The sequence below is a fragment of the Histomonas meleagridis genome (genome assembly GCF_020186115.1).
Source record: "Histomonas meleagridis strain 2922-C6/04-10x chromosome Unknown contig_35, whole genome shotgun sequence".
NCBI classification, from domain to species: Eukaryota; Parabasalia; order Tritrichomonadida; family Dientamoebidae; genus Histomonas; species Histomonas meleagridis.
Window position 1 is genome coordinate 161,837 of NW_027150878.1, and position 22,472 is coordinate 184,308.

General features: G+C 29.8%; 9 protein-coding genes across 9 annotated transcripts; 6 read left to right on the forward strand and 3 right to left on the reverse strand.

Annotated features, from left to right (window-relative positions):
- Positions 1–428: 428 nt before the first annotated feature.
- On the forward strand, positions 429–896 carry GO595_005522 (Archaeal ribosomal protein S17P; the record flags this gene model as incomplete). Its single annotated transcript, XM_067918774.1, has 1 exon — positions 429–896. The coding sequence occupies one exon, from the start codon at positions 429–431 to the stop codon at positions 894–896; it is 468 nt and encodes a 155-aa protein (XP_067774318.1).
- A 1,713-nt stretch (positions 897–2,609) lies between these two features.
- Positions 2,610–3,647, reverse strand: GO595_005523 (sel1 repeat family protein; the record flags this gene model as incomplete). The annotated part of the gene is made up of 1 exon (XM_067918775.1): positions 2,610–3,647. One exon carries the CDS (start codon positions 3,645–3,647, stop codon positions 2,610–2,612), a length of 1,038 nt encoding a protein of 345 aa, XP_067774319.1.
- A 1,931-nt stretch (positions 3,648–5,578) lies between these two features.
- GO595_005524 (uncharacterized protein) lies at positions 5,579–6,232 on the forward strand (the record flags this gene model as incomplete). The annotated part of the gene is made up of 1 exon (XM_067918777.1): positions 5,579–6,232. One exon carries the CDS (start codon positions 5,579–5,581, stop codon positions 6,230–6,232), a length of 654 nt encoding a protein of 217 aa, XP_067774320.1.
- Positions 6,233–9,383: 3,151 nt separating this feature from the next.
- Positions 9,384–10,424, reverse strand: GO595_005525 (cytidyltransferase-related domain containing protein; the record flags this gene model as incomplete). Its single annotated transcript, XM_067918778.1, has 1 exon — positions 9,384–10,424. The coding sequence occupies one exon, from the start codon at positions 10,422–10,424 to the stop codon at positions 9,384–9,386; it is 1,041 nt and encodes a 346-aa protein (XP_067774321.1).
- Positions 10,425–10,779: 355 nt separating this feature from the next.
- Positions 10,780–15,984, forward strand: GO595_005526 (uncharacterized protein; the record flags this gene model as incomplete). Its single annotated transcript, XM_067918779.1, has 1 exon — positions 10,780–15,984. One exon carries the CDS (start codon positions 10,780–10,782, stop codon positions 15,982–15,984), a length of 5,205 nt encoding a protein of 1,734 aa, XP_067774322.1.
- Positions 15,985–16,178: 194 nt separating this feature from the next.
- GO595_005527 (protein KTI12-like) lies at positions 16,179–17,006 on the forward strand (the record flags this gene model as incomplete). Its single annotated transcript, XM_067918780.1, has 1 exon — positions 16,179–17,006. The coding sequence occupies one exon, from the start codon at positions 16,179–16,181 to the stop codon at positions 17,004–17,006; it is 828 nt and encodes a 275-aa protein (XP_067774323.1).
- A 536-nt stretch (positions 17,007–17,542) lies between these two features.
- On the reverse strand, positions 17,543–17,857 carry GO595_005528 (60S ribosomal protein L44; the record flags this gene model as incomplete). Its single annotated transcript, XM_067918781.1, has 1 exon — positions 17,543–17,857. The coding sequence occupies one exon, from the start codon at positions 17,855–17,857 to the stop codon at positions 17,543–17,545; it is 315 nt and encodes a 104-aa protein (XP_067774324.1).
- A 1,872-nt stretch (positions 17,858–19,729) lies between these two features.
- Positions 19,730–20,920, forward strand: GO595_005529 (uncharacterized protein; the record flags this gene model as incomplete). The annotated part of the gene is made up of 1 exon (XM_067918782.1): positions 19,730–20,920. The coding sequence occupies one exon, from the start codon at positions 19,730–19,732 to the stop codon at positions 20,918–20,920; it is 1,191 nt and encodes a 396-aa protein (XP_067774325.1).
- Positions 20,921–21,812: 892 nt separating this feature from the next.
- Positions 21,813–22,394, forward strand: GO595_005530 (40S ribosomal protein S5; the record flags this gene model as incomplete). Its single annotated transcript, XM_067918783.1, has 1 exon — positions 21,813–22,394. The coding sequence occupies one exon, from the start codon at positions 21,813–21,815 to the stop codon at positions 22,392–22,394; it is 582 nt and encodes a 193-aa protein (XP_067774326.1).
- Between the last annotated feature and the right edge of the window lie 78 nt (positions 22,395–22,472).

Sequence of the window (22,472 nt, forward strand, 5' to 3'; positions counted from 1 at the left end):
CATATAAATTTGCTTTAAATTTTTTTTTAATTTGTAAATTATTTAACAATGATTTTGCATTCGTTTCTGGTGAAATAGAATTTCTTCATCTTGTGATTCATGAAATGTGATAATCATTAATGCAAGTAAAAAGATCAAAATGACATATGAAATTTTTATCTCTCATAAAGATTAATGTCTTTATTTTGATATAAGATTATCTTGAATTTTATATTTCAATAAACAATGGATTTAAGATAAAATTATTTAATTTGTAAATATTTGAATATGATTGAAAGAAGAAAGAAGTCAATGATAATAATTTAGGCATCAATCATTTCAATCTTGAATTTCAAGATTAATATTGCGTATATAAAGTTTTTGCGATTTTGAAATTAACGGTTTCATGTGCAACGACCGTTTATTTTCGGTTTTGGTCCTTCCTTTAGATGTCTGACATCCAAACCGAGCGCGCTTTCCAAAAGCAAAAACAAATTTGCCTTGCATCAAAGAAGTACCGCGGTTCCGATAAAAAACCACGCTATACAAAGAACATCGGCCTTGGAATTAAAACACCAAAGACTGCAATTGAAGGAACATATATTGACCATAAGTGCCCATTCACAAGCGACGTCTCAATCCGTGGTCGTGTAATGCGTGGAATCGTTGTTTCAACTAAGATGAAGAGAACAGTTATCGTTCGTCGTGATTATCTCCAATACATTCGTAAGTACAAACGTTTTGAAAAGCGTCACACAAAGATCCCAGCTCACTGTAGCCCATGCTTCATTGTTAAGGAAGGCGATATTGTTCAAATTGGTGAATGCCGTCCACTCTCAAAGACAGTTCACTTCAATGTCATCTCTGTCAAACCATGCGCTGTCGGTGCTGACAAGAAGCAATTCAGGGTCTTCTAAACAATTAAAATAATTGATTTATTTAATCAAAATTTTGAATTGACTCACTCTAAGTTTTTTATATCAAAATAAACTATTGTCTCCCTAATTGGAAACATCTTCAAGTAATGAAAGTCTGGTTCAAAACATGCTTTTTTTTAAAATAAAAGTGACCATAAATTCATAGTTTATTTGGTCAGTTAATCTATTTAACGGTCATCCAAGATTTTTAAAAATTTAAAAATGTTTACTCTTTTTGATGGAATTATTCATAAAATTATTGATAGTCGAACTAAAAAAACGACAGTTTTAATCTTAGGTATTGATGGATCAGGTAAAACTACACTTAAAGAAGTTCTATGTCAACACGCAAACCCAACACGAAAACCTAAAAAAATATTTCCAACATATGGACTTAATACAGAGACCATTAAAGAAGGGAATATAATGATTCGAATTTGGGATCTCAGTGGACGCCAAAATTTTCGAAGTCTTTGGGAAGATTATTATCGAAGTTGTGATTTAGTTCTTTATTTAGTTAATGGACATCAAATTGAACGTATTCATGAGACACGTAAAATATTTGATGAACTTTTATGTCGTTCAGCGACAGCAACAACAACAACAACAGAAACATCAACAACAACATCAACAATGAAACCAATGATTGTGCTTTTATTTAATCAATGTGAGAATGATATTGTTGATATCTTTCCGAGTTCAGAACGTGTTCCAACATTTTTTATTGATTTAGAGAAACATCAAAATATTTCAGAATTATATGAATATATCAAATCTACTTCACACTATTAATTTATATAAGCATATGTGGATATAAATATATTTTTGTTTAATAAACCATAAATTTTATTTTTTATTATTAATGGTAAAAAAATTTATTTACTCGTAAATTATGAATATTTTTAGCATTAATATCAATTCCTAATTGTTCAAGAAGAAATTTATCTATTTGTATTATAAAAATAAAAGTGGTATATAAAATAATTTGAAACATAAAACCATCAAAACAAATTTTAATAAAACAAATCAATATCTTTAGCATTAATATCAATTCCTTCTTGTTTAAGAAGTAATTTAAATATTTCTATATGACCATTTTGAGATGCAAGCATAAGTGCTGTTTCAAAGTAATATATGCTTAAGAAGGAGTTTGACTATTTCTGTATAACCATTATTAAATGCATTCATAAGTGATGCATTAATTATTTTTTAGAAATTCCATGCATTGTATTGAAACATCAAATTAAAAAAAATAAACTATAAGAAAAAGATTGAAATGTCTTAATCATTAAAATTAATACCTTTTGATCAATAAGAACCTTTGCAACTTCATTAGAATGAAGTACTGTTTTAAAAATATTTGATGAACTTCAAAAAGATAAATAAAACACCAATCATTTAATAAAACCATATTTTTCATTGAGATTAAAGATAAGTGAGATCCTCAAGCGATTATTAATTTTATTAACAAATCATAAAAATCAAACTACCTTATGTTTATATCATTATTCTTGTTTCAAATGTTTTTTCTTTTATTTTCTTTACACTTCCTTTTCTTGTATATTTAAAAAAAAATAGTATATAAACATTTGTTTTCAAATCATGATTCTTAACACATCAAATGAAATTATTTTATGAAAATCCAAAAATCACTTTTATATGTTTAAAAAAATTTGAAAATTAAATAATTTTTATTTATAAAATATATTTAAGTTATTTAGTGAAACCTCGAAGCGAAAAAACGCCGAATAACAAAACTCCGATTGAAGCAATTGTCAAAAGGTTATGAGATTTAATCTTTTTCCTTTCATTACTCTTTTTCTTTGATATATTATTTCCGGCAATTTTCAACAGTTCCAATTCTTTTTCATTCATATTATCTTCAATTAAAATGAAATCCGGATATCCATATTTATAACATTTAGACAAAATGTAAGCAGATTCTGAATTTCCTTTTTCTGCTTCTTTTTTAAGGATATAAAACCAATTTTCATTAGCCTTCATAAGTGTTTCTATTCGTTTTAAATCAGTGTATTTCTCGTAATAAAATATCGATTCAATTAAATCCTTTGAAACTCCTTTACCAAGTTCTAACATTTGTGAATAATACTTACAACAATCAATCGAATTTAAATCCGCAGCTTTTTTATAATATTTAGCTGCTTCTTCAATATTTTTGATTTCGTTTTCAAGGATAAAAGCACAATTGACTGTCGATTGAACGTCGTCGAATTTTTCAGAACACTCTTTGAAATATTTGAATGACTCTTTGATGTCTTTTTTGACTTTTTCAGTGCCGATAGCAAGCGATAATCCGTAGTTGAACAACGATTGCTTGTGACCACTATCAGCGCCAAGCTTGCAATAATGTAATGCTAATGTTTCATCAATAGGTATACCTCCAAGTCCATAATGATAAATTTGCCATAATTTATAATGTGCCTCTTGAAAGCCTAAATCTGAAGCTAACTTATAATATGAAACTGCTAATTTTTCGTTAATGGGAACACCAATGCCATACCAAAGGTGTTCCGCATAGGCATATGCACCATTGCTATTTCCTTTGTCTGCTGATGATTTGGCATAAAAAGATGATTTTTGTAAATCTTTTGTACAGCCAACTCCATTTTCATACATGGTACTAAGCTGAAGATCAGCATCAGAATGACCGAGAGATGAGCATTTTTCAAATATTGAAAGTGCTTGCTTTTGTGATTGCAAATCTGATTGAAGAAGACATTTTCCATACATATAAGTGGATTCAAGGTCCCCTTGATCTGAGCATGTCTTGAAGTATTTTAATGCATTCGTAAAATCATTTGATTGAAAATATTTCATCCCTAATTGGAATTGTGATTCGATGTTGTTTTCATCAACTTCGCCCGTTTGAGAATAAATTTTTTCATTAGATTCTGTTTCGTTTTTTGTTGCCTGTATTTTAGAAAAATAGCGAACATGTTTTGTGTTAATCTGTATTTCATAAGTTTTTAATAATTTTAGTTCAACACCTTTGAGAGAGCTTTTCCCATTGGAAAATGATATCTTGGGGTTGATTAATAAATTTTTTGCTTTGAACTTAGCAAAGCAACATTTTTGGGTAAGCATAAAAGTGACCATAAATTCATAGTTTATTTGGTCAGTTAATCTATTTAACGGTCATCCAAGATTTTTAAAAATTTAAAAATGTTTACTCTTTTTGATGGAATTATTCATAAAATTATTGATAGTCGAACTAAAAAAACGACAGTTTTGATCTTAGGTATTGATGGATCAGGTAAAACTACACTTAAAGAAGTTCTATGTCAACACGCAAACCCAACACGAAAACCTAAAAAAATATTTCCAACATATGGACTTAATACAGAGACTATTAAAGAAGGGAATATAATGATTCGAATTTGGGATCTCAGTGGACGCCAAAATTTTCGAAGTCTTTGGGAAGATTATTATCGAAGTTGTGATTTAGTTCTTTATTTAGTTAATGGACACCAAATTGAACGTATTCATGAGACACGTAAAATATTTGATGAACTTTTATGTCGTTCAGCGACAGCAACAACAACAACAGAAACATCAACAACAACAACAACAGCAACAATGAAACCAATGATTGTGCTTTTATTTAATCAATGTGAGAATGATATTGTTGATATCTTTCCGAGTTCAGAACGTGTTCCAACATTTTTTATTGATTTAGAGAAACATCAAAATATTTCAGAATTATATGAATATATCAAATCTACTTCACACTATTAATGAAATTTTTGTTTTGTTTTAATTTGTTTTTATTGTCAAAACAAAAATTCATATTTTAAGTGTTGGATAAAATATATTTTTCCTCATTAATTTTGTACATAAATGCTCAATGAAATTAATAAAAATGTTTGAATTTGTCTATTTATTAAATTTTACACTTTTGAATATCTTTGCAATCAGTTGGTTTTATAAATAAATAACCAATCAATATCAATTTTCTGACTTTTGGATGCAATAATAAATGCATCTTTCTCATTAGTAAATAAAAGAACAAAAAGAACAAATGCAAATCAAAAAGAAAACATTTTTTTTCGGATGTTGTGCAATCCAGTACATCCGGGATTGCACAACAAAAGTCTCAAAATGTGGATTTGGATGCTCAACCAAACCAAAGTATACAATTGCCAACAATTCGAAAGTTTTCTTCAACACCAAACAATGCTGTTGCTTCTGATGAATGTGATAACAGTAATACAGACAATAATAATAACGTCGTTCATAGGACAGTTAGGATTTCAAAGTCACAGAACTTTAGAAGAGTGATCCTAACACAATAAAAAATAAATAAACCTCAATACATTCCTGGATGTTGCTCTTTTTATAATGTAATTGGTTGGTGTAATGCGCTTTGAATAATGCTTAGAAAATTTGATTTGGATTTAAATATATAAATTAAAGAGTATTTTGATTACCAAAAGATGCTGTATGGAATGCGTTTGGGAAAAACTAGTATTATTGTTCAAATAGAATATAATGAAACATTTATAATCATTTTTTAGTGCATTTGTAAAGGCACAAGTTTCATGTTGTTGTTAAGGCAAAATCAAAATGCTTGTGATAATCAAAAAAAAAATTAAAAATAAGATAATGGGAGAAGAAAAGGAAACAAAAAATTGCAGCAGCCGTTTAAAAGACGTTTATTTGCAATGAAGAAATTTAAGCACGAATGGAATGGTCCAACTGCAATTGGATTTGATGAAGATGAACAAAATGAAATAATTGAAATTCGAAGGAAACTTCGTAAAGCACTTTCACGTCGCCGCAGTCGTTTGGAAAATATTCAATCTCTTCAACAAAAGCAAAACTACATAGAAAACAGGTTCAATCAAAATTTAATGACATTAGATCTTCATAGCGCTGCTCTTAAATATGATAAAAGAAAACTTCATGGTATTAATATTGGAATTGCAGAATATTTAGTAGATTCTTCCTTCCAAATCAAAGAATTTGAGTCGGAATCTCGTGGCCTAATTACAAAAAACAAAGAAAAGTTAAAACAATTGGAAGAAAAGAAAAAAGCAGATTTTCAAAATGATATGAAACCGCTAGAAAAAGAGCTACAACAAAAAAGGCAAAAAGCTGAGGAATTAGAGGCAGAAGCAAGAAGTCTTGATGAAAAGGCTCGCCAAAAACAAAGGCAAATGGAGCAATACAAAGAATACCAAGAATGGGTTTCATTAAGTAATGAATACAACAGACTTTGTGATGAAGCGATTGCACTGGAAAGAAGCCTTCCAAAGGAAAAAAGTATTTCCAAACCAATGCAAAGGAAAAACTTACACACAAGATTCTTTGATTAAATTGTTATATAAATTCGTATTAATATTTATTTCATTATAACTTTTTTGATATATTAGAAAAGACGCGTAAGTTATAAAATCTGTTTACTTTCATACAACTACGAAGAATTGCTTGAAAAAAATATATAATGATCCTTGTGCTAGAAGATATTTATCACCGAAAATGCAGAAGATTTTAACTTTTACAAATGCATCAAATTGTAAGTTGTTAAAAATGAAAGGCCTTAAACAACAGCTTCTTCAAAAAAGAATTATGAGTGAAATAAAATGGTATAATTTAACATCTGTTCATTTAACTTTGTATGTATATATATACTTTTTTTATTTGTTAATAAAAAGCTCCTAATGAATGACACTCTTATCAAGGTAGACAGTTTTCCATAGTGTCTTTTAATACTATATATTAAACTCGACTTGCGATTTCCACCCATCGTATATAGCGATCATCCTACGATCTTGATATCATGAATATATAATATATATACATTATTACATCTATGATTAATATATATCTAAGAATAATATCATAATTAGCACGAGATAGATCTATTCTTTCATACCAAAAAAGTGACAAAAATTGACTTTTGTATGGTTTATATCAAGCGATAGCAGCAACGATAAGTGACGATAGCAGCGAATTTGAATGATGGTAAATTTCACGATATTTTTACCCTTTCCTCGAAAAGATATTTATTTACATCATTGTAATTTGTCAACAGCCAAATTAAACGATTCTTGGTTTGTTAAAAAATAAAAATATTGATATTTTATCATAGAATCGTGATTTGTTTTTTATTCCAAATAATTATATGAAATCTTGATTTTCTTGAATTTATTGAAAAAATGAATGATGTGATAATTTTCGTAATACCTTAATGATGTACTTATTTAACCTGATTAATGATTTATTATCAATAAAATAGTTTCTGTAGAATTACATATTCTTGAAATATCTTGAGACAAACGATACATTTTTTTCTGAAAAAAACGATTCTAAAGCATTGAATTTATTTGATGATTTTTTTTTTTTTTTAATTTTTGTATTTTAGCAAAATGTTTAATTTTATTGAATGAATATTATACAAATTCAATTAGCAAATTATCTTTAAAATACTGACTTGAGATAAATTTATCGATTTTTTTTATCTCATATACTCATGTGCTTTCAAATTTTAAATATATTACATTTTTCGAATTATCCGACATTATATGTAATGATGTTGATTTCTCTATTTTTCCGAATATGATTCGATACCACCGCTTCCTGAGCAAACAAAATTCGAAAATTGTTTTTGAGAACGATACGAGCTGATTGAGTGATTTTTATACGTCATTGCCCAAATAATTTCTGAATTTTTAATTTCTAAATAGATTAAGATATTATTCTTAGTTTTAAATTAATCATAGATGCAACTATGTATTTATATATTATATGTCCATAATATCAAGATCGTAGGATGATCGCTATATACGAACATAAGTTATTAATATCATTCTACATGTTCAAGCGGTTCGAAGTCAAATTTGAATGAGTGGACGTATAAAAATCACTCAATCAGCTCGTATCGTTCTCAAAAACAATTTTCGAATTTTGTTTGCTCAGGAAGCGGTGGTATCGAATCATATTCGGAAAAATAGAGAAATCAACATCATTACATATAATGTCGGATAATTCGAAAAATGTAATATATTTAAAATTTGAAAGCACATGAGTATATGAGATAAAAAAAATCGATAAATTTATCTCAAGTCAGTATTTTAAAGATAATTTGCTAATTGAATTTGTATAATATTCATTCAATAAAATTAAACATTTTGCTAAAATACAAAAATTAAAATCATCAAATAAATTCAATGCTTTAGAATCGTTTTTTTCAGAAAAAAATGTATCGTTTGTCTCAAGATATTTCAAGAATATGTAATTCTACAGAAACTATTTTATTGATAATAAATCATTAATCAGGTTAAATAAGTACATCATTAAGGTATTACGAAAATTATCACATCATTCATTTTTTCAATAAATTCAAGAAAAATCAAGATTTCATATAATTATTTGGAATAAAAAACAAATCACGATTCTATGATAAAATATCAATATTTTTATTTTTTAACAAACCAAGAATCGTTTAATTTGGCTGTTGACAAATTACAATGATGTAAATAAATATCTTTTCGAGGAAAGGGTAAAAATATCGTGAAATTTACCATCATTCAAATTCGCTGCTATCGTCACTTATCGTTGCTGCTATCGCTTGATATAAACCATACAAAAGTCAATTTTTGTCACTTTTTGGTATGAAAGAATAGATCTATCTCGTGCTAATTATGATATTATTCTTAGATATATATTAATCATAGATGTAATAATGTATATATATTATATATTCATGATATCAAGATCGTAGGATGATCGCTATATACGATGGGTGGAAATCGCAAGTCGAGTTTAATATATATGTATCAATATATATTATAGTTGCAATATCAACTATTTAATATCATTAACCACCTGTTCTTGTAGATATACAATATATATATTATAAATTAATAAAAATATTATTTGAATAAGATCGTTTTTTTGTTTCAAATACATTTTCAAAAAATGATTTTTTTCTTATGGAAAGTAATTGATTCAGTTTCCTATTACTTCATGAATATACAAACTTATATAAATAAATATTTCAATGAATTATATCAATACACAACTTTCAACCATTTAAAACATTTCAACCTCGATCGGAAGAATACATTTCATTAGTGATAACTTAATAAATTGATTATGATTTATATGTAATTTTATGTTTTGATATCTCTACATGATGTTAGTCCATCCATTATTATACATTTTCGATTAAATTACTTATCTTTCAAACATAATTTACTTCAAATATAATATATTCAAACAATTTATAAGATGTTTTAAAGCATTCACATGAAATTATAATTCATAGTATATTATTATACTATTATTATACTAGTAATATTACAAGTTTCAGATTCGATACTTTGATCGATTTATAATTGATTACCGATTTTACAAATGAATCGAAACAAATTTTAAACAGAAAGAATTTAATTCAGGAAAATTACGTAATTTATATTTAATTCTCAATTTGACACGTATTTCCATATGATGAAAGAATTTTTATTACTCTGCTGGATGCACTTCGTATGCCGAAGTTTCCTTAACCTTATTTCTGTTAGCGTATTGTTGGTAATTCTCCAGCACTCTATGTATCACAGACTTTGCTGTAAATTCCGGATAATCTGATTGTATTTCCTTGAATATTCCGAGTTGCTTCGGCACTCTAAACGCATCTTCGCCATTTAATCTCGATGGCGACGAACCCTCGACAACGAGCGATGGATTGATTTGGTCCATTAACTCTTTGGTGATTACATATGGCGCGCCAATGATGACATCGTCGACGTATTTCATCGCAAGGACATTAAGGACTCGTTCTTGGAGAGTAAGAATTGGCATCGATGGGCACATAAGGGCTTCCATTGTTCTGTCATCGTGAACACCAACAACTAAGTAATCGCCTAATTCTTTGGCTTTACGAAGAAATGAGACATGTCCCGGATGTAAAAGATCAAATGTACCATCAACATAGATGACTTTATCGCCATATTTGGGCTCTTTTTGATTGGAAAATTGGGCAATCCGATGGGTTGTTGGAATGTATGTATAAAGGGAAGCTGATGAACCAGCTATTTCACGAATGGCTGGAAGATTGATTCCTTCAGGTAACTCGGATTCAGGAAGACGAAGCATACGGCCAATGATGTTGGTTGTTGAGATGGCTTTGGTTCTTGGAACTGTTGCGAACATATTTGCTTTACGAATTTCTTCATAACAATCATTACCATCACCATTTAAAACAATGTCATCGCCATGAACACAAGCTTCACATCCAAGATTTTTAACATAATCTACTTGAGCAGTATATGGTGCATTAGGAATTACTTTTGTAACCCATTTACAAGAAGAAACAATTTCCAATCTTTCTTGGAGAGTGAAAACAGGAGGACCTTTGTTAAGTTTAATTTCTTCATCATTATGAATTCCGACATATAATTCTTTTCCAAGTTGAGAAGCTTGCCTAAGGAAGTTAAAATGTCCAAAGTGAACAAGGTCATAACATCCATCGACATAAACACGATTATATTTAGGTTTTTGTTCCATTGAAGGCCTGAGCAAACGGTTAATTGAACGAAATCAGTGCTGTGACAAATTTGACATGTGATATCAAAAGATCCTTGAATCCAAATTGCTTAATTCATGTTCCAAAATTGATATTTTCAATAATATTTTCATAGAATTGATTTGTTATTAATGTTTGTTAATCGGAAATTTGAATATTATTTCAATATATTTTAAACTGAGAGGATGAATGGTTAATTCATCACTTCATTTTATAACCGTCATTTCTAACAAAAGTGAATTCTGTCATCTCATCTTTTCACTGCTTTATTTTGAAATATATTCAAAAAGTAAACCGATTATTTTTAATGGAAAAATGGCGGCTATTCATTCTCTAATGGGTGAATTGAATATAACCCTTTCTGTTCCTTATTCTAGCGAACCGACAGTCCAAGCAACTGTTTCTGCAAGCTCAACAATTGGAGATCTGTTTCAAAGGGCAGTACATGTTTTCAATGCAATTCCAAACATTTCATCCTATGAAATCCTTGTGTCTTTAACTGATGGAACATATGCTTTCGCAGGCAGTGAAGAAGCTCTCGGTAACTTCAACATACCTAAAGCAGCTAAGGTCATACTTGTTCCTAAAGAATATGAAGTCGAAGTCACTTATGAATCATTAAAACCATTCAAAATCATGGTTGCAGCTCGCGAGCCAACCCAATCTATTGTCACTCACGTTTGTGAACAAATAGGTTCAATGAATCCAAAAGATTTCATTTTAGCAGATGGTGACTTTGCACTTATTGATTCTCTTTCACTTGCTGAGCAACGCCCAGGTGTTACCAAACTCCAGATTGTTGATTCATCTTCCGAAAGCATCAAAGTTAAATTCATGGATGTATATCTTCGAGGTCCAGTTTATTTATCATATTCAGATGCTCTTAATCTTTCAGCTTATCTTCTTCAAGCCACAAAAGGACCTTCCAGATGTTATAAAGGTACGTCAGCAGCATTAAATAATTACATGCCAAAACGTTTCCAATCTATAGCAGGTGCAGGTGAAGAACTTTTCATTCATTGGGAATTTCTTCGTGATACCACACGTACCAAAGCCATTAAATTATTTACATCCAAAGTTCAATTACTTCCATTGTTTAACTGTACATCATTTTCAGGTGAACGTATGCGTAAAGACAAGACATCCAATTTACCACAAGAATTTGAAATCATTGTCACTGATAAGCGTCTCATCTTTTTGGACTATAAGTTATTTAAGACACGTATCTCAATTGCGTACAGAGATCTCTTAGAGATTGAACGTGATGATGATGAAATTGAGATTACATATAGTGATGATGCAGAAAACATCAAGAAAGTCAAATTTGAGACCAACACATCAAAGTCACTTTTGCGTAAACTTATCGAAGTCAACAAATCCGAAGAAGAAGCCGAAAATTATGAAATTTCAGGAAGCACACAAAACTATGTATTCCATAAAATTGAAGAATTAAAAGAAGACAAGAACCGAATTCAATTTTTCCCCACCGATTTCATCTATAAATTTGTTAACACTGATGAAACAGAACCACGAATTACATATTTTGAATTAATGCATGCGTTATTAATTCGAGCCGATAGTTGTGCATGGCATTTATCAGTTTTAATTGGTAAAGCTAAGAACCAAACATTAAAATCATTTAAGAATGAATTAGTTGCATATTACAAACGAATGATGGCTTATTTAACATATTTAACATATGATTATCGACCATATGATACTGCAATAGATTTAGGTCCAGTTTTATTAAATTTAGAGAATGAAACTAAGAAAGCTAAAGAAATCATTCAAGAAGTTCTTAAGAATTTATCATTTGTTAAACAAATGTTTATCCCAATTTCATCCGACGCTATTTATGTCTCATCGAATAATGTTATTGCATATGTATTATCACATTTATTCTCAAACATTGAATTTAAATATGCGACAACAGAATCCAATAAGTTAGAAGTCTTTGATCAAATAATTAAAGAATTTAATGATAATTTTATCCAAATGAAAGAATATATTCGTCAATATATCTTCTCAGTAGGTTCAGTTGACTTTAAGAATGATTTACAAAAGACATTAGACTTTGTCTTTACACATTTCTTATTATCATTAGATAAATTATCAATTATTGTTGATACATCTGAATTTAAACAATTAGATCCATCAATAATATTACATCAAGATTCTTGTAATATAATGATGGAAAACATTGTTCAATTCTCACATTTAATTTGGGCTGATCGTCAAGCATTATCACAAGATCATTTAGCTAAGTTCCTTGAACAAGCAGCAATGTTAGCTAATTCATTATTAAGTGATACGACTAAATATAATTTACATGTATCCGCAATTTCACAATTCTTAAAGATCGCACGCTTAAATTTAGTTGGATTAAATTCTACACTTAAATCAATCTTTACACATTTCGTAGTATATGCAGAACGATTTATTTCTACATATGAAAGAGTTCCATCATTTGAACCACCACATATGATGTTAAAGTTATTACAAATCTCTTCATTACTTGTAGTAGCACAACCATTAATCCATCCAAAAGAAATTGATATTATTCTTAAACAATTAAATCGAATAGCAGTTGAATCATATAATAAAATCATTGAAGATATTCCTACATTTGATTTATTACTTGAAGAAGGACGTAATTCAAATATAGCTGCATTAAAATGTTATATTGTCGATAACTTAAAGAAATGTGAAACAGAAAAACCAATTTCTGAAATCATTAATGATTCATTACCATTATTTGCATTACAACAATTAATAGGACGATTAGTAAGTGAATGGTGTCCAATTTTATTAAATATTTTCTTCTCACATTTAACATTTATTCAAGCATTCTTTGCACATTTAATATTCCAAGCTAAACAAGATGTAATTTCTGGTAAAATTAAAGTTTCGCCATTATTACAAAAATCTATTGAAGGATTAACTAAATTTGATGAAAGTTCTTTATGGTTACCTGAATTAAATAATGAAACATTAAAGAAAACTACATTAATCTTTGAAGGTGATAATGAACATTTTGGAGAAATATTAAAACTTTTAAGAATTGGTAGTGATGCTTATACCGGATTGATAATACCAAAGATTACTACACATGAACAAGTTAAAATATTAATCGATGCAACATGTTGTATCTCACAACAAGCTTATAATGCTGTTAGTATGACATTACAAAATGATATCTCTAAAGCTATGGCTTCATTTGCACCATTATATTTAATGTCTAATTTCATGATGAACTTATTACATGATATCGCATTACAACCATCATATTTCACAGTACCTGCAATATACTTAAAACAAAAAGAAATTGTCGAATCAATGAATTATGGTGCAGCTTCATTCTTTAGTAGTTTTAATATGAATAATGTATACATTACAAAGATTCATTCATTTGGAGAATTAATTAAAGTTATATATAACATTACATATTATTCTGATTTAACTATATTATATCCAATACAAAAATTCGACTTTAAAGTTGAACTTAATCAAAAAGATGTTATTGATCATCGTATTGATATGACTGATTTAATATGTAATTATCGAACACTTAAAAGTGATTTAGTTGAATGTTTATTATTAAATGAGAAATCAAATCTTGAAATCATTGCAAATAAAATTGCAGAAGTATCTACAAAAGTTATTGGATTATTAAATTATATTGATTCAAGTAATATTATAACACAACGTATTGTTGAAGGATATTCTAAATTTGCAGAATCTTTACCACGTATTTATACATATAAATTAAGTTCAATACATTTACGAGAATCTTTAGATTCATTAGATGTAGCTATTGATGAATCAATTGATTATATAGCAGTTAAATTATATGAAACTATTAACCAAGAAATGATTAATGAATTAATTAATCAAATTAATAATAAAACATTTCAACCTAATGAACGTAATAAGTTCATACATAACTTTACTAATTTAATTAAAGAGATATTAAGTAATAATGAAAATGATGAAGAATTACTTCAAACATTAAATGAAATCTTAATGTTAATTGAAGATAATGAAATATATGAAGTTAAATCATTAGTTAAAGCATTACCAGATGATATTAATAAGTCATTACTTAAATGTATTAAAGATTCTGATTATTGTAAATATATCATTAAAATAGAGAAATATAATGATGAAATTAAATATAGTAATACATATATATGGTATAAATATTCCATTAAGAATATCATTGATAAATTAAAGACAACAGAATTAAATAATGATATAGTTAAATCAATTGATGAACTTACAAAAGATTTAAATGTTTTATCAATCGATAAAATCGAAAAGAATATTAATAAGTCATTAGACAAATCAAAGATTGAAGAATTAAAAGAATTACAAAAACAATGTGAAAGAGTTAAAACATATTTAGTTAAACTTCAAAAAGATTACGATAACTTTATCCAAACAATATCGACATCAACATCAACTAAAGGCCCAGCATTAATATATAAGAACTCAATCAAACAAATCATTCATATGTTTTATAATGAATATCAATTACAAGATTGGGATAATGAATCATTCGAAAGTTTATGTAAAATTGCTATATCACCAATTGAAACTAATTTCTCATCTGATTCAATTGCTGACTCATTAATCTTTTCTCGAAGATTAATGCGAAAACTTCGATTAACTAAAACTACAGTTCAAAGTAAATTCGTTACAAACATTGACTTATTATTAACATCAGCAGAGAAGTCATTACGTGAATTATATATTGGTATCCAAAAGACGTCAATGGAATTAATGAAGAAACAAAAGATTGTTGTTGATAATTATGTCGAAACATTTAAGAAATTAAAGGATTCACAAATTAAGAAGTTTGTAGTACGATTAATGAATAACTTATCATTAGATATCGCTACAATGGATGACTTTAATGCTTCTGTGATATCTCAAGACGTGAAAACTTTATACGAAGAAATGAATTCTGCAATAGATAAGTCAATACAAATTCAAGCATTAATACATTTCATTGAAGGTATCGAAAAGTCGATTTTACCCGTAGATTATGATCGACTTTTAGAAATACTTCATAAGTTATTAGAGAATATGAATAGTCGAGATGAAGTGATTTTCGATTATGAACAAGACGCAATCATTGAATTGGCATTGAAATTGTCCGATTGTTTGGCTCAATTGTATTCAATTAGGAATTCGTTAATGTTAGTTAAAGATATGCACAAATTGATCGCTATAAAGGATAAACTTTTCAAATTCATATCGGAATTGATCTTAACGTACGAAACTTACGCTGAAGAAATTAACGTCTTCAAGAGCACAGGGCACCCCATATTGGGCGTGTTAAATACAATACCAGTGATGTGCGAAAAGTTGTCAGCTTTGATCGAAAAGTCGTTCATGTTACAAATGAAGAAAGAAGACGTAGAAGCTGTCATCGATGCTATGAAAGAATATGCTAAATCATGTCCAAAGGAAATCGCGCAAACTATGGAAACAGCAGTGAATGAAACAATTGATGTGATCCAAAAGTTAAATAACTAAGTAAAAAGTACACTGCCATTAGTTTTGTGATGATTCAAAATTTTTGATTATGAAAAAAAAAAAATGAAAACTGTGAAATTTTTGTTCGTTTTCTTCGCGTTGTTCCAATAATAACTTTGGATTTGTTGGAATGATTTTGTTCTTTGAGGATGAGATTAAACTTTTTAAATGACGATTCGATCGGTGAACAGTTAATGATTCAAAAAGTGGAATTGGGGCGCCCCGGTACAATGGCGCTCGTTGTTTTGTCTGGGGTTCCTGGATCAGGAAAAACTCGACTAGCACAACATTTAAAGCCGATTTTCGAAGCTACTGGAAGAGAATGTGTAATTGTTTCCGAACCTAGCGTTGAAGATGGTACGTTTTCTGCATCAAGACGTGAAACTGCTGGAAGAAGTGATTTTAAGGCTGCTATTCGGAGAAACATCTCACCAGAGAAAATTGTTATTGCAGATGGAATGAATTTTATCAAAGGTTTTCGTTATGAATTATACGCAATGGCACGTGAAATTGGACTTGGTTTTTGTTGCGCATTTTGTGATGTCCCTGAAGAAGTGGCAAGAGAAAGATCAAAAGATAGATATCCAGAAGCAACATTATCTGATCTTATTGGAAGAATGGAAAAGCCAAGTGAAAGAAACAAATGGGACCGCCCATTAATAATCGTTAAAGATGCAGATGATAAATTGGTTCAAGAGCAAATTGTTTCACATGCATTATCAAAATCATCAAAATTAGCACCAAAGAAAGCAACATCAAAAGCTATTGGTTCATCAGCACAAGTTAACACACAAATTGATCAAGCAATTAATGCTTTTTGCAACGAATTGTTAAAAGTTCAACAAACAGTTCCTCTCGGATCAACGATTGTTGTCTGCGGCGCAAAGTTTGTGCTCAAGAAACAACTTAACTCTGGACAGCTAAAGAGAGCACGAAGAGATTTTGCAGCTCGTGCAAAAACTATAAGCGATGCGTCAAATATAACACAACTCTTTGCAGATTCTTTGGAAGTGCTTTTCTGATATTTGATTTACGAACTTGAAAAACTAAAATAAAAGTATGTGAAATAAAACAAAAAAAAAGACAAATTTTTATTCAAAAATATCATTAAAACATTTTTGTTCATTCGAATTCTTCAGGAAATACGTTTCTGTTTTCTACAATATGATTCATATTCATTACAGAGCCATTATGCTACTTTAAAATGATCGATGGAGTACTTTGAAAATACATTTTTTCCAACATACAAAAATTATCATTGATGAGATTTTACCCATCAAATAACAATGAAGTTTCTCATTTAATCTTTATTGGTTTACAATGTACAAATATAAAAAAGCTCATAATCAAAAAATTATAACAATAAGCTTCATATACAAAAATGCTTTGATTTTAAAAATAATTAATTTTTGAATATAAGAGAATATGCTAACGTTTCTCCCTTTACATTCACACCATAATGTTGGTTATAAGAGAAATATAAAAAAGCATAAAAAAAATTGAGATAATATTTTATCATTCTTCTCTCAATATAAAAAGAAAGAATTTGTTTTAGAATTTACCAAGTTGGTTCTGCATGCTTCTTCTTCTTGTCAACCATCCATTCGAACTTCCTGAGACGACCAAGGCAATACATTGATGATTTCTTGCATTGTTGGCATGTGAAACGAAGGCTGATCTTCTTTGATGTCTTCTTGCTACGACGAAGGAATGGTTTAACACGACCCACGAAACCTTCTTGCTTACGATCATATCTACGACGACCAAGTGCAACCTTACGTTCTTCGCCACGACTTGCTTGTGTAACCTTAACTGTGGTGTGCTTCTTGCAGAATTTGCAGAAGAATTTCTTTGTCTTTGGGTAATGAACCATCGAAAGAAAGGCCAAAACCTCCAAAACCACTACGATAGATCAAACGATCGTTTTTAATTCAAAATACTTTCCAACGTTAAATTTAAGGCACCCCAAAACACAATTCCAGTCACTCAATTGAGTTATTTTTAAAAACAAAAAATTTGATAAATGTATTTTAATATTTACTTTATTTTTATATTAAAGCTAGAAAAAACAAAAAAATTAATCTTTAGATTTCAATAATTACCATTAATAAAATAGATTATACATCAAAAATAATTAGGACTGGTATCTAAAATCATATATTTTGAAAAAATGATTTCAATATTCATCAATTTGATAGCAATTTTTTATTTTTGTGATAAGGATTTAATAAAAATCAAAAAATTCACCAGAATTTTAACTACTCATTGAGGAACTCTATTTTTTCTTTCCATAAAGGTCGAAAAGAAATTAGATAATGGAACCTGTGTTATAAGAAGATGATATGGAATCCATAATAAAATCAAATATTAATCAGTTACACATAAAAATCATGTTTATATCTCTGGTTCCATTTAATTAGAAACATATAAAAATAAGGTTTAGTATATATATATATATATATATTAAATGTTTTATTAAAATCCATTAAATTTTAAAAATACGCTCTAAAATATCAAGTAAGAACATGTTAAATCATAATTTTCCTGAATAAATCTATGCATTACAAGAAATCTATTTAATAAATTGAATTCTTTAAAGAATTCACTGATTTTTAAATAATATAAAACTTAAAACTTCTTTTCGTTTTGATATTGAAGTTAAGTTAGTTAATCTATATTCATATTCTTAATGAAATATATTTAATTTATAGAATTTATTTATGTAAACATGTTTTTTGTTCTATTTTTAAACACATGGAAAATGTATTGCTTTTTCTCCAAGCAAATTTTTTCCTTCTCATTCATCCGAAAAGTCGTCAAAGGTGAAATCTGAATCAGAGAAATGAAACTCATTGTCTCCGGATTGGTTTTGATCTTCATCTGTAGCCGCACGAATATCGTTACTAAAAGACATATCATCAAGTAATCTGAAGAATTCTCCATTTTCTTGATGTGTATTTTGCCCATTATTTATTTGCGCTTGATTGCTTGTGGATCTTCTTGTTTCGGCATATGTTTTAATTTCTTCCAAGAGTTGAATTGAATCTTCGGTAAATTTATTATTCTTAAAATAAAGGGTATAAACTTTACCGCAGGGTAATGAAAATGTTATAGTATCATGAACTTTTATGAATCTTGATCTTCGACCCATGAAGAAAAAATGAAAATCTGTTTACGTGACTTGACATTCTGACAGATGCATTGAATATTTTGACCAATTTGATTGTTTTGCCAGAAGTTTAATAGGTTATTGACAAAAGATGTCAAGAGTTGTGCAAAGAAACCGTTAACAAAAAGGGGAATATGAAACAAAATCCCATCAGCAAATTGTTAAATAATTGCTATAAATTATGAAATGATATCATTGATCTTGAAAAATTTTTAAGTGGAAGGTTTGAGGATACGTCAAAAACCATTAAGCATTTCATTTAATTACAAAGAGTTATTAATAGGTAATTCATTATTTTTGATTATTTCATATGAAATAATATTTGTAGATGGATAGATAGATTATTCTTCAATCAATAAGATTATTATATTTTGAAAGAATTTGCTTTATGTTATACACTATCTTCCGTTAGTTCCATTTGTGTTTCCTACCATATGCACCCTGTGTAAATTACAAATCAGTGTAAAACAAATGCGTTTGAGAGTGCCCAATTCGAACCTTCTGCTTGAAAAAGTGCTATTGGCAAATTTCGGTTTATTCAAATACGATCAGTTGCGCTTAAGATTTTTTGCTTCCATGAATACAACCATCATTTCGTTAATTGCATCTAGTTTAGCAAAAAGCCCATTCATTTCATTAAGAGGAGAAACTTTAATTTCTAAATGTATTTTTTCTCGTCATTTTGCAACAATACTTCATGGAGGTTATAACTTTAAATCAAATGCAAAAATTTCTTCAACCACATTTCGTGACACTCTTGGTACAGCCATAAGAATTTCAAATAGTGGCTTTGAAGATTTAATATTTAATTCACCACAAGAAATAACAAATTCCTCAAACCTTGAAATAACCCATTGCTTATTTATAAATTGTAACTCAAATCAGCAAGGAGGTGCTCTCAAGTTTGGTACAACATCAACAATTGGTACACTTCGAATATCTAAAACAGGATTTCACAATTGTCGAAACACAAAAGAAGGAGGAGCTTTCTATGTCAAGTGCACATACTTTGAGATGTCTTCTGTATGCATTGATCAATGTTCAGCAGAGACATATTCAGCCGGATGTTTCTTTGGCAAGTATAACAAAGCCATAGTAGAAAACTCCTACATAACCAGCATATCTGGGAGTGAGAGTGGCGCCGTTCTCCTCATCGAGAACAACGAGCCTTCTCTGCGCGCATCGAATATAACATCCGTCACATGCGCAAACGGTCGCTCTATCGCTGAGTTCGGCGGTTATTCCAGTCAATGTCTGAAAGTTTCGAATATTCTTTTTCTTCGATGTTCTGCGCAGAACATCCTCTATTTTAGTGAGCAATATGCTGCGACAATCAGCACAATTAACTTTATCAAGAACAGGGGCACAAAGAACTTAGTTTATTTGCACCCGAATTGTTTGACCGTGACCGAATGCGCATTCATCGAAGACGAATCCGAAAGATTCTTTAACGACGCTTGCTTCCTGAAGAACTGCGTCTTCAGCGGAAGTGACCAGGCGAAGATTCCCGATGCGGCCGTGAAGCAGAGCCTCACGTTCGACGCCGGCTTCCAAACGTTCCAATTTAACATTCCCAACAGCGACGCGTGCTGGAACTTGATGACAAAGGACACGGCAGGCACTGGAGGAGGAGGATCTTCCGCGTCAACGATTTTGGCGTTCTTGCTGCTGACTGTCGCTGTCATTGGCATCGCATTCGTGGTGTACAAGTTCTGGAAGAGCCGCCGACAAGGCGAGGCACTCCTCAAAATGTATTCGTCTGTCTAAAGGAGTTCATAAATGATAATGATCATGCTGTGAAAAATTTGTACTTTTTGAAATTGTGTTTTTGAGTGTTGTTGTCGCATTTTTTGGAGGAGAAAATTTTTTTATTTTGTGCCAAATAATTTGACAACAACAAAAAAAGAATTTTTGAAAGCAAATTTTGCCGGTTCTATGAAGTGATGTCATAATTATTTTGACACGTCAATTTTATTTTTTGAGCGGTTTTTTCTGGATATAATTTTGTTTTAAAATGTTTACTTAATACAATATTGTGTGGTACGTTGGGTTTAAACGTATGAGTTTTTGTACAAAATGCCATGGATTAGAAATAATGAAGTTTAAACTTAAACTTGCAACTTTTGTATATATCATGGGCTAAATGATAAAAGTTTTACTTGAATATATATAGGCATCAATTTTTAAAATTTTTATTTTAATTTTCATATATACACAAAATCCTGGATCTCCCAAAATATATTATTAAATAGGGAAACAGTTCTTTGTACAAGCTCAAAAGATCTTTGAAAGTATTTTAAAAAAATTCGTAATGAATGAAATTCACAGGTTAAGTTAGAAGCCAAGGAAATAAAAAAAGAAGATTATTACGAACTAAGTCTTTCGAGAATGACTTAATAAAACTTTAAAAGTAATATTTGATGAATCAAATAACCAATATTTTGACTAAAAAATATACGGCAGCTGACTCTAGCAACGACACTAGCCGGAGCTATCAAAACTGCAGCTTTGTTAGGGATTTTGAATTGGCTTCCCCACGAAGATGGCCAGGCCAAATCCCAATTGCTCGTTCAAACAAACCTCAGTCAATTTATTGAATATCCATTCTATCGTCCTTCTCATAAAAAATTGAATATCTCTGTTTGGCTTTCCTTTTTTCATGCAAGACGTGAAACTCTTCGGAAAGTGGTCTTATTCCGACATTGATTTCAGCCTACTTGACAAAGCCCTTGTCGACTACATCTCAGTCCACGAAAAGCAACAAGTTATTCTCCCACATACAGCCGGACGTTATCAACATCAACAATTCCACAAGGTTAGCTGCCCACTTGTTGAACGCTTTGTTTGCTACCTCATGTGCCACGGTCGTAATGCAGGTAAGAAGCTTATGGCTATCCGCATTGTTCGCCAAGCTTTCGATCTCATTAACCTTGTTACAGGTGAGAACCCACTTGTTGTCTTTGTTAAAGCTGTTCAATACTGTGGCGCCCGCGAAGATTCCACCCGTATTGGTGTAGGTGGTACAGTCCGTCGTCAAGCATGCGATGTTTCTCCACTCCGTCGTATCAACCAATCACTTGCTCTCATAACAGAGGGAGCTCGTAAGTCAGCTTTCCGCTCATCCAAGACAATTGCCGAATGTCTTGCCGATGAACTTATTGCTGCATCAGGAAACACAAACGATAGCTATGCTGTCCGCAAGAAGGATGAACTTGAACGTATTGCCAAATCTAATCGTTAAACAACTCATCAATTAATTTTACTTATTCGCCACTTTTTCGATTTAATAAAAATTCATAACTTTACAAAAACCATTTCA